The sequence below is a fragment of the Eulemur rufifrons genome, chromosome 2, assembly GCF_041146395.1.
Source record: "Eulemur rufifrons isolate Redbay chromosome 2, OSU_ERuf_1, whole genome shotgun sequence".
In the NCBI taxonomy this organism is placed as follows: domain Eukaryota; kingdom Metazoa; phylum Chordata; class Mammalia; order Primates; family Lemuridae; genus Eulemur; species Eulemur rufifrons.
In genome coordinates, this window is record NC_090984.1 from 31987456 (window position 1) to 32002633 (window position 15178).

Consider the following 15178-nt stretch of genomic DNA (forward strand, 5'->3'; position numbering starts at 1 on the left):
GCCCTGTGCTGACCAGCGAGAGGAACCAAAGGAGGGCAAGGAGCTTGGTGCAGCTGACAACCCGAGAAGAGTCGATATTGAGGATGTGTAGGGATGGAGGGGGCAGCACGGGAGATGAGGTCAGAGAGGAAGGCCACGTGTTGGTAAGGGGCGTGGATTTCATTCTCAGTACAATGCAGGGTCATACAAGGGTTCCAGGCAGGGGACCTGAATGACTTGATTTAGATTTTGTAAACTGCAGAGAATGGATCAAAGGAGGTTATGTTTGAAAGTAGGGAGACTATTAGGAAGACATTGTGCTGGATGAGGAGAGTACAGGATGGTGACTTAGCCCAGGGTGGTCACAGAGGTGGAGATGGAGACAGTGGATAATATGAACTGACAGGACTCACTGTTGGGCTGACTGCGAGGGAAAGGGAGAAGCCAAAAACGACTCTCTTGTTTCTGGCATTAGGTAAATGGCGGTGCCATTTAATGAGATAAGGGCTTGAGGAAAACCCAGCTTGGAAGACCTAGGGAAAGACCAAGCTTGGAGTGATGGGTGGGAATAAAGTCCAAAGAGGACGTATTAACAGTAACATGCCCATGAGCTTTCCAAAGGCAGATGGCAAACAATCAGTAGGATATAGGCATATGGGCTCAGAGGAGAGGCCTGGGCTAGAAAAATGAAAGTGGGAGCACAGCGTGGAGACAGTACTTAAAGCCATGGCCATACATACAATTACCCAGGGAGCTACTGTAGGGAGAACTGAAGAGAGAAGTCAAGACCAAGCCCTGAGGAGTCCCAACATTTAAAAATTATTAGGAGAATAAGAGCCAGCAAAGGGATCTGAGAAGGGAGCAAACAGTGAGGTAAGAGAGACAGGACAGCGTGATGCGACGTCAAGAGGACAATGTTTCAAAGAGGGGTGCTCAACTCTTATTAAAGGCTGTCAAGATGGAAAAAGAACAATGTCCATCGGATCTGGAAAATGAAGGTCCTCTTTGACCTTGACAAGTGCAGTTTCCCCCCCGACCCCGAAACTGGGCTGTTGAGAAGGGCAAGTGCAGTTTTAGAAGCGAGGCTGAGCAGAAGCCAGGCTGGACCAGGAGTGCAGGGGGCGCGGGGGGTGAGGAGGTGAGACAGGATTTGTGGAGGTTACTCTTTGAGAAGGTTTGCTGTGACGGGAAATGGAAAGAGGGTGGCAGGAAGAGGAAAGGACAGTAGTGAAGAGTTTTATTTGAGATACGTCTATCTGCTGATGAAGGGCAGAAAGACGGGTGACGTGGGACAGAGGGCATAACCAAAGGAGTGAAGTTCTCAAGCAGGAGGGAATGGACTAGTCCAGAGCCCAAGTGGAGGGATTGGCCTTTGACAGGGGGATACCTCCTCCGCAGGGCTGGGGTAAGAGGGCGGATGGGTTTCCACCCAGCCCCTGCATCTACACCTAACGAAGGAGAAGATTTTACCTTTGCTTGTCAGGGGACTCAGGCCGAGTGTCTCCAAGGCCCCTCACTGTCCTCACCTTCCCCTACCCACACGTGCCCGGCTAAGGCACTGATCCTGACCTATAAGCTCTGGCCAGGGAAATGGGCGGATTCTGTAGTAGTACCTTATGCAGAAAGTATGCTTTTCTCAAGAGGCCTCTGTGGACACAGCTGGCAGTGAGCATTTTCTGGATTCTTCTATACCTTAAATCCACTGAATTTTAATTTATTTTACAGAGTACTAAGCTCTTTTGTATTTTTTGGTAGCTTATTTCTTTAAAAAACATTTTTTCTCTTTTAAACAATTACAAAAACAATACCTGATTGTTGTAGAAAATTAGAATACACACAAATGAGAGAAATAAAACAAAATTTAAAACTTGAGATTTAGCTAGGTTCATATTTATTAAACAGAACACAAAAAGTGACCCCATAAAGAGAAACTGATTAGACAACATTAAAATGAAGAACTTTTGTTCATCAAAAGACAACATTAAGAGAATGTCAAGACAAACCACATCATAGAAGTTATTTGCAATGCATATATCTGACCAACTATTCTCCTATAGAAAATATAAAGAAATCAAAAAGAAAAAGACACATAAACCCAATAAGTGGTCACAAGATTTGAACAGTCACTTCACAGAAGAATTATCCAAATGGCCAACAAACATATGAGGATGTGCTCAATGTCATTAATCAGGGAAATGCAAATTAAAATTTTAATGACATTATAATTTATTGATTTATGTATTTATGATACCATTACATCCATACCCAGCAGGACAGCTAACAGTAGAGAACGCCACACCAAGTGCTGGTGAGGAGGTGGAGGCACTGCAACTCATAAATGAATGATGGGAGCGTAAGTTGATACGACCACTCCGAAAAATTGAGTGGTAAGAACAGATGACACAAGCACCCCATGACCCAGTAATTCTACTCCTAGGCGTACATCCAAAAGAAATGTGCTCACAAGTTCACCAAGAGCTATACTCTAGAATGTTCACAGCAGTACTTAACTAGAAACTAGAAACTAGTTACAACTAGAAACACCATAAATACCTCTCTGCTGCAGGATGAATAAATAACGGTGCAGACACACAGTAGACTACTACACAGCAGTGAATGAGTGCGTCAGAGTTATAGAAAGACGAATTCCACAAACAGGTTGAGCAAAGGAGCCAGACAAAAGAGCAATGTTGTACATTTTCATTTACATAAAATACCAAAAGGCAGAACCAAGCTGTTGTGTCATGAGTCAGAATCATGGTCACCCTTAGTGTGGCAGTGACCGAGGCACAAGGAGGCTCCTGGGGGCAGACAGCATGTTGATTTTCATCTGGGGGCTAGTTACACAGGTGTGTTCACCGTGAAAATTCATCAAGATGTATACTCATGTCTACTTGTATATTTTTCTGTATGTATATTATTTTAATAAAACAATCATTCTCTGAAATCTGCCATTGAGCAACAACTACTGTTGACATTTTGGTATATAATCTTTCAAGTTTTCTGGGTCTTTTTTTAATTATTAAAGAGAGTAACATCAACTATTCAATATAGTTGACTATGTGCCAAGGACTGAAGATACAAAGATTGACAAGACAAAGTCCCGTCCTTGGGGATCAAACTCCAGTTAGAGAGATGTAAAAACCATATTAAATAAAATATGCTAGCCAAGGATAAGTGTCAGAACTATGAGTAAGGTCCAGGGATGGTGCTGTGTCTGGAATGTGCCACCTTCCCAGGCAGGTGTCCCATGGGATGAGTGGGGGAGACGAATCACTGCAGATAGACAGCAAGGACAAAGGCATGCCCACTGGGGACACTGGGTCAGCTTAGATGGGATTATGGTGCTGTGAATTGCGGAGAGCGGCAGGAGGTAAGTTTTGCAGCAGTAAGATCAATAAGAGGCTTACCTCAAACAAAGTCTGAATTTTACAGGCATCTCTACAGCCGACTCCTCTGCTCCTTAACACACCTGGTCTCCAGGATACCTGGCTCTCTGTCATTCCCTGGATTTCTTCCTGCCTCACTGGCTGCTCCTTCTCTTTTCCCCAAGCTCAATGTTGGAGTGTCCGCCAGGCCTCTCGTCTGTGTATACCCATTCTTTGCAGACTTTTTCATCCAACTGCTTACCTGACATGTCCACATGGACGCCCAACAGGTACCTCCACAGTAATGTGCTTAGAAGGGAACTCCAGACCTTCCCTCACAAGCTGGCCCATCTCAGCTGATGGCAACTCTGTCCTTTCAAGGGTCCATGCCAAAAACCTTGGAGACATCCTTGGTCCTGCTTCTTTCTCTCACATGCCTCATCCAGTCTGTCAAGAAATATTGCTGGCTCTACTTTCAAAAATATGTCCTGAATCTGACCATTTCTCATCACCTCCACTGCTATTTCACCCAAGTCATCATCATCCTTCCTAGAGGACTGTAATCTCTTCCTCCACCACAGTCTCATCTCAACACGGCAGAGATCCTCCTAAAACATGAGTCAGATCATGCCCCGCTCCTCAACACCCTCCTATGACTCCTCATTTCACTGAGAGTAAAAGCCAAAGTCCTACATTACCTAGATGTGGCCCTTACTTCTAGCTACTTCCCTCCCACTGTCAACCCTCTGTCAGTATCTCCTACTCAGCTCCCCGCTGCTCATGCCGCTCCGACCACCCGTCTCCACACGCACGCCAAGCACAGCCTTTACTCCCGGGTCCTTGGCCCTGGCTGTTCAGTCCAGACGCTCTTTCTCCACACAGCCACGTGGCCAACTTCCTCACCCCCACACTTCACTTCTTTGCTCAGATATCACCTTCACAACGACGCCTACTCTGACCACCTAATTGTGTGACCCCTGACCCCCCCACACACGCTGAGTCCCAGTCCCCTGCTCTAGTTTTCCTTTTTTCCACAGCACCAATCACTTCCTAAGATACCATAGAATTTATTTATTATGTCTATTATTTATTGCCTGCCTCTACCCACTAGATTATAAAGGCAGGGATCTTTGTTTTGTGCACCTAGAACAGTGCCTGGACCATAGAAGGCACTTGATATAACATTTACTGAATGAATGAGTGGCCAATTAAATCCATAAGAAGGATGTTTGATTTCTGATTATAAAAGCACTATGTCATAGAACATTTGGAAATGACAAAAACTATGAAGAAGAATCCACAAATCCCAACATTCAGAGATAAATGCTATTAATATTTTAATCCATCCCTTTTCTAGTTTTTTTTCCACAAAGATTTGGCTTTCCATAGCTGCCATCCTGTATTAAGAGTAACTTTAGTACCCTGCAGCACTGAAAGGCTTTGGGGAGGAGGGCAGTAAGATGGCACTGCAGATGGATCCGGGGGCAGGGAGCCCAGTGTAAGAAAATCTGATACAAACTCTCAATGGCTGGAGAGCAGAGAAGCACGAGGCAGCACACCGTCAGAAGGAACCTTTTCAGTGTCAGGTGAGAGATGACAAGGGTCTGGACAAGGCAGTGGAGGAGTAATTCTCATGTAAGTATATGACAGATTACAATAAAAGCAGGAGCGAAGCATTAAATAGCACTTTAAAAATATATCAAGTTTTTTTTAAACTTTATTTTGAAAACTGGCATTGTCATGGTGTCAGTGAGGAGGGCGTGAAATGGGCACTTTTGTTATTGATCAGAATGAGTAAAATTGATACAACTCTTATGGAGAGAATTTTAGCAATTTGTATCCAGTGCTTAAAAAAATATTCACATCGTTTGACTTCATAATTCCATGCCTTGGAATCTAAACAACGTATGGAAAACATTTCATGTACAAAGACGTTCGAGACAGCATTACAATAACCAAAGAAACGGAAGTGATCCAACAAGTGATAATTTTTATGTAATGATATAAAGCTATTAGATATATATCTTAAAGGATTTGCAATAAATTGGAAATTGCTTCAGATGTGCTCCATAACATAAGCATAATGCAGGACTGTTTCAGGTTTGACTACACCCATTTAAAAGAAAGATACATGAAAAAAAATCTTTAATGAGACCCACCAAAAAATTAATAGTGGTTGTCTTTCTGCTGTAAGACCTTAGATCATTCATTCATTCACTTAAACGACTTTTCTGAATTTCCTAATTTTCTCATGAGCATGTATTTCATTTAGAGCTGCAGTTCCCAACCCCTAGGCCAAGGAGGATCCTGGCCACACAGCAGGAGGCCGCACAGCAGGAGATGAGTGGCAGGCAAGAGCCAAAGCTTCATTTGTATTTACAGCCACTCCCCATCACTGGCATCACTGCCTGAGCCCTGCCTCCCCTCCCCCAACCCCCATCCATGGAAAAACTGTCTTCCATGAAACCGGTCCCTGGTGCCCAAAAGGTTGGGGATCGCTGATCTACAGTAGAATCTACCATTTAGATATACAGACTTGAGTTCCAAAAAACAGTCTGAGCATGGAGGCAACACTCACCTGGGCTGACACAAGCAGATGGGTCAGGAGAACTATAAGAAGGATGTACCAGTTTTTCTTCTCACAGCCATCAAAAAATACAATGCCCCAGAAGACGTGCAGCAATATGATAACCAGCGTCATGAAAGCTGAAAGACAGCCAACCATTAGTGCTCATTCACACAGACAACAGACACCAAAGCCCACTGAGCACCCTGCCACTGCCCGGGGACTCTGAGGTCCACTGTGCCGCAGAGTTTACCCACTGCCTGACAGAAACAGGACCTGGACACACGTTTGCTCTGATGGGAACTCGAAGAGCAACAGTTCTGAGCAGGGGATCTGCTCTGCAGCAGCTTCTCATCTAGAGTGTGAACCTGTTCAACAAAAAGTCAGCTTGGATCTGGCTTTCAAGTAGTTTCCCTGAGGAATGCAATAATATTATTGCAATGTCTAACAGCTGTTTCCCAATTAGCCTCCCACACTAATTAGAGAGACTTCAATTATTAATAAAGGAGTGACTTCTGTTTAAGCAAGCCTCCTCACTAAAGTGGAATTTCTCCTCACATCTTTTTTTTAAAAAGGCCAAGGGAAAAATAAAATACTAAAAATCACAATAATTACCTAAGATTCTTCCTAAGCAACTGGCACAGAATTTGATCAGCACCAACAAACCGTGTGTTGTGTGTGTATTCTGCGTGCTGGATAACATTCTTTATTTAAAGTGGGCAAGCCCCATATATTCTGCAAGTTTTAAAATGGAAAAAAAAAAAAAAAAAAAGCATGTAGATTTCCCCTTTCAGCCACATAATAAGATGCCATTAACACCCAGCAGACTGGCAAAAATTCAAGCCTGACAACACTCTTTCAACCTGCTGGTAGGAAGACAACCTAGCATTAACAATTAAAGTAGAAAATTTGCATTCTCTATTTCACTCTAGCAATTCCACAGCCAGGTCTATACTCTGAAGCAATTAGTTCTCCAATTAATAGATCAGCAGCACCTGGGAACTTGTTAGAAATGTAAACTATTGGGCCCCACACCTCCTGAATCAGGAATAATGGGGTGGGACCCCCAGCTGTCCATGTTTAAACAGCTCTCCAGGTGATTCAGATGTATAGTCAAGTTTCAGAACCACTACCCTAGAGACAATCTTACACATCTGCACAAGAAGGTATATACAAGATATATTTATATTGGCATTGTCTGTAATAATACACCAGAATGGATAAATGTATCATGGTGTATTCACACGAAGGAATGCTATATGATATGTATTATGAATAATCTCAAGAATATAACACTAAGTGGAAAAAACCTCTGCATACTGCGAAAAATACATATTTTCACTTACATGAAGCACTTTTTAATAGCAAAAAAGACATAACTTGTAGCTAGAGGAAAGAAAGTTGTTACAGCTGGTATAACAGAGTCATCATTTCAGTAAATGATGGTAAGTATTACTAAAGTAGAAGAGGAACAGTTTATAAAACTTTAAGGCTATGGCAGACTAAACTGACATATTTTAACCCCAGTGATGATCCTGGAAAGGGAAGCTCTCCTGTAGATAGACGCCTAGTGATGGTGGGGAGTTGAGACCACTGAAGATGCCCAAAGTTCTTTTCTTTTTTTTTTTCGAGGCAGGGTCTCTGTTGCCCAGGCTAAAACGTAGTGATGTGATCATAAGCTCACTGCAGCCTCCAACTCCTGGGCTCAAGTGATACTCCCACGTGGTTGAGTCTACAGGTGCATGACACCATGCCTGGCTAATTTTTTAATCTTTTGTACAGACAGGGTCTTGCTGTTGCCCAGGCTGGTCTTGAACTGCTGGCCTCAAGTGATCCTCCCACCTCGGCTTCCCAAAGTGCTAGGATTACAGGCATGAGCCACTGTACCCAGTTAAGTTTTAAAGTTTCTCTATGTCAGAAAAGATCAAGGCAGAAACAGGCACAAAAGCGTTTTGTTTGTTTGTTTGTTTGTTTTTTGAGACAGTTTCACTGTTGCTCAGGCTGGAGTGCACTGGTATAATCACAGCTCACTGTAACCTCAAACTCCTAGGCTCAAGCAATCTTCCCACCTCAGCCTCCTGTGTAGCTAGAAACAAATTTTTTTTTTTTTTAAATTAAAAAAATGGGCCGGGCAGTGGCTCGTGCCTGTAATCCTAGCACTTTGGGAGGCTGAAGTAGGAGGATCGCTTTAGCTCAGGTGTTTGAGACCAGTCTGAGCAACACAGTGAGACCTTGTCCCTAAAGAAAAACTAGCCGGGTATGGTGGCATGCCCTGTAGTTTCAACTACTCAGGAGATTAAGGTAGGAGGATCGCTTAAGCCCAGGCATTCAAGGTTGCAGTGAGCTATGATGACACCACTGCACTCTACCCAGAGCAAAAGAGACTCAGTCTCAAAAAAAAAAAAAAAAAAAAGTCCATACTCTAAAGGTTTTCTATAACCTAGATGACAAGCAAATGTGAAGAAAAAGCAATGACAACATTAATGTGCCATCTGTTCGGCAGCTTATGTTTGTCCTTCTCTCTGCATTACCCTGAATATTGAGATGAGCCAATTATGCTCCTACGGTCAAGTCCTAGAGTTCAGCTCTTACTAATGGAATTTTCAGTCTATTCTTGTCCAGGAGCATTATTCTGTGAGCTCCAGATAAGCATCCTCAAGACATCATTAGTCCTGACCTTTCTTTTAGGTCCATATTTCTAGATCCTTCCTGCTAAGAAGTCTTTGATGGATTGACTTTGCCTCCAGAGTCAGGTCCATACATCTCAGAAGCATTCAAGGACCTCTAAAATCTAAACCCAAATTACCTTGACATCCTATCCTCTACTAATCTTCAAATGCATCCTTGTGGCAGAAAACCAGAACACTTCTTTACTCTGTCTATACTTCTGTTTTGTTTTTTTTTTAAACAGATTATCCCTTTTGCCTGAATATTCTACCCCTCATCACCATCCCTCCCTATTTTACCACATTCAAATCTTACTTTTATTTAAGATCCAGCTCAAATGTCACCTCCTCAGTGAATTCTTTCCTGATGTCTATGTCTGTCTTTTTTTTTTTTTTTTTTTAAACACTCAACACACATTTACTGAGCACCTAGACAGTCTGGCTTGAAGATTATGTATATTGTCTTTGGAGTCAGACAATTCTGAGTTAGAATTCCAGCTCCACTCTGTGGCTTTGGACAAGTTATTTAATCTCTGAGCTTCCATTTCCTTTATTTCTAAAATGAGGATAATACCTCATAGGATTGTTACAGGAAAAACAGTGCTTGGCAAACCACAGCTTTTTAACGCATGGTAGCTACTATGTTCCATGGTCTACAGATTCAAAGATGAATAAGCCAGGGTCCTTAGTTAGCTGGACTATCAGGTGGGAAAGTGAGACAAAGCAGCTAGCAATTCCCACATTTATCCAAGTTTCCTGGGCACTTGGCTATGTTTAAAAATGCATTCTTCTTCATTTTTATAGATTATTTCTTCCTTTGACTTTGTACTACTCTTATATTTATTTTCTTCCTCCTCTTCCATCAGTCCACATAACAAATATTTATTCAGTGGCCACTATAGGCCAGGTGCTGTCCTAGGCACTGTGGCTATCACAATGCATAGCATAGTCTCATGGAACTTCCCCCCATCCTCTTAGTTTACCATTTTATTATCACAATATCCAAAGGGATCTCTTAGACGTTTATAAAAATACTATACTACATTTCCACTTGACTGCTATATATACAGCCACACTAGTTTCTGGATGGCTTTAATGGTCATCACAGGCCTTTACCATCACAATGTGCTATGTTAGAATATTGACATTTATTCTTTATTCCCTCTGCAATTGGTAAGAGATCCAACAGAAATTGAGACCTGGATATCCACATTATTCTGTCACATATGTATAGCTACAGCTATATACATATTATTTTGATACTTTTCATTAGTAAATGGAATTAATTCCAACTAGAATTGAAGATTTGCTCATAGTATCTCTAGAGTACCTTTTAATTACTAAACGTTTCTCAGTTCATGTTCCTAAATATAAAATCCTAAAAGTCCTTCAATGAATCTAACCCTAAAATTTGCTTTGTTCTAATATTCAACTTCCCTAAGTTAACCATAAGAGTATCAAAATTAGGCTGGGTGTGGTGGCTCACATCTGTAATCCCAACACTTCAGGAGGCCAAGGCAGGAATACTGCTTAAGGCCATGAGTTCGAGACCAGCTAAGCAACACAGTGAGAACTGTGTCTCTACAAAAAGTAAAAACATTGGCCAGGCATAGTGGCACACGCCTGTAGTCTCAGCTACTCGAGAGGCTGAGTCGGGAGGATGACTTGAGCCCTGGAGTTCGAAGCTGCAATGAGCTATGATCAGGCTGCACTCCAGCCTGGGCAACAGAGCAAGACTCTATTTCAAAAATTTAAAAAAGAGTATTAGTTTATAACCCAGATTAATAAAAGGAGCTTCCATAATTTCTAGTGTTTTGGAATATCAGAAAGCTGAACAATTCTAACAAGTACCGTATATATGTTTGTGCCAAATGTAGCTACCTAGTTTGAAAACGGACTTCCTCTTCTGATAATTTTCTAAGTCAAATTCTCTTGGTAGAGAATATTTCAATGTAACCTATTTCTAAGCAAAATGTTTTAACGTTATTTGGCTCTTTTACCCCTTCTGAATATACCTCAAATTCTCTAGCACACAGATTCCTACGTACCCTCATTTTCACACTTGTTCCTCTCCCTCATTCCTGATAACTACTTTTCTGTCCTTGCAAAGACAATGGCCTAAGATAGCAATTGATTCTAATACTGCATTCCTGCCAGCACGGAAATTGCTGTCATCTGGCTTCCCTTGCTAAGGTCAATGTACCCCTAACTAGGTCAGAAAGAATCCAGTGCTACTGCTGGGTGGTGGCAGCCACAGAGAGAAGACTCCCCAAAGCCAAGGCTCAGCCCAGGGGCAGGATGTGAGCAATAGAAAGGTCTAAGGTGTCTGGATTCCATGAAGTAGGAGACTCTCCTCCGCCCCTCCTGGCTGCAGATTCTTGAGGATCCCCAATCACCTACCACAAGTATGAGGCTCCAGAACTAAATTAAAGCTTTAAAATGTCTTTCCCTAATGGGGATTTAACTGAAAATTTTTGCTTTAAAAAATATAATTTTGTGGCCTGGTGTATTGTTTTTATACACACACACACACACACACACACACCCTTTCTTACTAAGCAAATAACATTCTCCGTAACTAAAAAAAGTATATTTTGAAACCATTTCATATTACATGGTGGTAAGAAAGGTATAGTATTGTTCCATAACATTAATACTAACAAAGATCAAAAAGGAGATGTCCTAAAAGCAACTCAATGACTGCAAGTGTTTACATAGTATTTATCATTTCGTATTTATAAGAATGTTCCTGAAGCATGTTTATGAGCTCAATGGACTCCCAAGGATATGATTTTATGTTTAAAGTCTTCCCAGCAAATGCTGGAGAATGATGAAACATTGTCCTCACGTTAGCTCATCAGCATGGAGAGTCAGCCTTGGGAGGCCTGTCTGAGCCAGTTCCCTAAAGAATGAAAAAAAATCAATCCCACAGGGTCCACTTCAAATACTTCCAGTTTAGGAGTTTATTTCATATCAAATGGCCACTGTGAGAGAGTCCCAAATCTGCCTTCCTTTAACTCAGTGATCCTCAACTGGGGTGATTTTGCTCACAGGAGGGTATTTGTCAATGTCTGCAGACATTTTTGGTTACCACAACTGGGGGGTGAGTATGCTTCTGAAATCTAATGGACAGAAGCCAGGGATGCCGTTAAAACACCTATAAAAGTCAGCTCCCCAACGAAGAATGACCTGGCCCCAAATGTCAATAGTGCTGAAGTTGAGAAAGCCTGCTCTAACTCCTGCTTGTTGATCCTAGGAAGGCTCTTTAAAGACACAATTCTTTTTTTCCATATGTGGCACATTAAAAAATATTTGAAACTCCCTGTATTAGTCAGCTATTATCACAAAAACACTACATGACAAACCCTGTCAAAACTCATTGGCTGGAGCTACTGCTGGGATTGTGGGGTCCAAGGCAGTGCTCACAGGAGCCTGGGGTCCAACTCCCTACTGGGGACCCACCTTCAGGCAGCAGGCAGTGGATGTGGGCTCTCAGGATTCTATTACTTTCTATTATGCTTCAGTAACTTCATGAAATTAATTTCTATATTTGTCATGGCCTAGAATAGTTTCAGCACCATCATATTTACCTTTTTAAAAAATGTTTTCTTCAAATGAGCTCTCAAACCATCTATTCCTGATGCTGTTATAAAGGAAAACCAAGTCTTATCATAAGACCTTGGATAAAGATTTAAACGGAAATTGGAGACAAGATTTGCAGTTGGATTGGATGTTATGAGAAAAACGGAAGAATCAAGAATTATTCAATGAAATAGCCACAGCAACTGGAAGGATGGAATTGCATCAACTAAGATGAGGAAGACTGCAGGAGTGTACTACTTTAAAGATTTCATTTCACCATCTTCTATCTTCCAGAATTTCTGATAAAAAGTCAGCAGTATTTCAAATTGTTGTTCCACTGAACATAAGTAGAAAGCAGCTTACCACCTGAAAACAAAGAACTCTGATTTCAAGAAAAATATTCAAATATAAGTCTTTGGTGAGGATTTTAGAATAATAAAAAAGGTGATAAAATCCCACAGATCTAGCCAGTAAAGTAAACCACAGGGTTGTTTAATTCCTCAAAAGACACAAGATTTCCAAACATTTATGCATGTAATTCTGGTTCTGGGAATGGTGCTAGAAAACTGCATAGTACACCAGTGAAACATTCTAAAATATGAACGATCCCCCTAGAAGTTGTGCAAGGCAGGGGCCCTGACGCGAACATTCTGACTCTCATTAGCAGAATTGTGGTGAGGTAGAAGAGTGAACTGGTACAGGTGGTCCCAATAATGGAGAGCATATTCGGTGAGGAGGGCCATGGAGAAGGTTGGTCAATGCTGGGATTCCCAGCACATCTTCCCAACACAGCCACGGAGCTGCATGGGATCATGCTGAGGTTGCTGAGGAAGGCTACACTGAGCAGTAAAGCTGAAAACAGTATGGTTTTTCTTTCCTTTCGAAATGTAAATATTGGATGTAATAGACAAAAAATATATTCCTATGGAGCTGAATGAAGAATGATACCATACTAGATGATGTTCAAAAAATGTGCCTTTTGTCCAACGTAAATCACCTTTACAAGGTAGTATCCTGTTCATTACAGCCATAAGAAAAAAATCTCTGAAACTCACTGAAGGAAAAGAAACAATGCCCTCCCCCATCCCCCAAAAAACCACCAAAACTTAAAGGCAGCAGTGGATGAAGAAAATAAGGATCATTTTACCCATGAAGAAACAAGGCCTACAGAGAATGGAAAAATAGAGGGTATTCATTCAACTGCCTGAGCCGAAAGGTAGTCAGCAGAGGCTAGCCACACATCCATGTGAGGAAAAAGACATCGGTGACTCAGGGTGGTCTGGAACACATCTAGAAGAGTCATCACATCTTAGAACCACAGCCCGTATCATTCTTTCAGCCAGAGAGTGTGAGGCAATACACTGAGCTGCCTGTTTACACAGCAAAAAGCCCGGGATATGCACATTTTATAATGTGTCACAGGCTACCAGAGCCAAGGTTTAATGAAAGGACATTCCAAAAAGTACAATTTTCTATTCTCAGTTATTTCAGCAGCTTGAAGGAAAAGCTATTATAAAGAAAATAATGAAACAAATATATTTGACAAAATTGATGACATATACAGCACATGGAGTGTCACTGTGTCGTAAACAGGCAGTTAGTTGTGATAATTTATTATGAGAAATTAAGATTCTAATGAATCCAGAAAAGGATAAGAATTGCAGATTAAGCTCTAGTGTCAATCATTTTTTCTGTATCATTAAGACATATTTTCTCTACTGCTTTGGAATCTGGTAATGTAGGTATTGAGACAGTCTTGCTTACAAAGAGCTTTCATTTAAAAGTCTAAATCTTTAACAAACTGCCACATTGTAGAAATTATTCTTAAAATATTGTGAATAAAAAAGTGAATTAATGACAAAATACCTCACTGGGTTACAATAACAAGGATTTATTCTCATGCTTACAGGTCTAAAGGCTGACTGTGTTGGCTGATCAGGGCTGGGCTCAGCTGGGGGTGGGGGGGCTCTGCAGCAGGCTTTTGGGTTGGGCTCTGGTCTGCTCTCTGAGTGTTCATTCAGGGGTCCAGGCTAAAGGGGCATTAAATATCCAGGGCACATTCTCCCCATGACACATGACCAGAGTCCAAGACGGCAGGCCCAACCATACAAGTGCTTTTTAAGCCTTTGACTTATCATATCCACTAATTGGCCAATTCAAGTCACATGTCCAAGCTCAAAGTCAAGGAGTAGCAAAGTACATTCTGGCCACCATGAGGCCATACAAGTGTGTGGATATATAATTCTATTACAGGAAATGACAAATTGGGACAAAAATGGAATCTTCCGCATTTTCTCTTATTTTTCTTCAAGCTCACTATTTCTCTTTCTTTAATCATATCCCATAGGACACAGTTTCTAGATCTTTCACTATACTGACAATGTTATTTTTCTTTTTTTTTTTTAATTATTTTTTTTTTTGAGACAGAGTCTCACTCTGTTGCCCGGGCTAGAGTGCTGTGGCATCAGCCTAGCTCACAGCAACTTCAAACTCCTGGGCTCAAGGGATCCTCCTGCCTCAGCCTCCCGGGTAGCTGGGACTACAGGCATGTGCCACCATGCCCGGCTAATTTTTTCTATTTTTAGTTGTTTGGCTAATTTCTTTCTATTTATAGTAGAGGTGGGGGATCACTCTTGCTCAGGCTGGTCTCAAACTCCTGAGCTCAAGCAATCCTCCCACCTCGGCCTCCCAGAGGGCTAGGATTACAGGCGTGAGCCACTGCGCTCGGCCTGATGATGTTTTTTCTATATGAATTTTAGTTCTTCAGCATTCTTGTTAAATCACAATGCTCAGAACTGAACATTAGCACTCCATATGTGGTCTGACCTGTATTGATTTTACCTAGTGAAATGTTCAGTGGCTAAAAAGTTTAAAACCCTATCTAGATAAGCTCACTGCCTAGAAAATATAATAGAAATGAAATGGTTTGGGGGAAATTTTAAAAATAAAATATCCGCTGTCCCATTTTGTTTTGTGTTTTTTTTTTTTTTTTTTTTTTTTGAGACAGAGTCTCACTC

The 15178-nt window shown here is 41.5% G+C and overlaps 1 protein-coding gene across 2 annotated transcripts in view; it reads right to left on the minus strand.

Moving 5' to 3' along the window:
* APH1B (aph-1 homolog B, gamma-secretase subunit) overlaps positions 1 to 15178 on the minus strand; it is a 29257-nt gene that overhangs the window by 3849 nt on the left and 10230 nt on the right. For both annotated transcript variants that reach the window (XM_069459180.1, XM_069459172.1), the window contains one exon: positions 5926 to 6053. In XM_069459180.1, coding sequence (XP_069315281.1) covers positions 5926 to 6053 — 128 coding nt within the window. The remainder of the gene's footprint in view (positions 1 to 5925; positions 6054 to 15178) is intronic.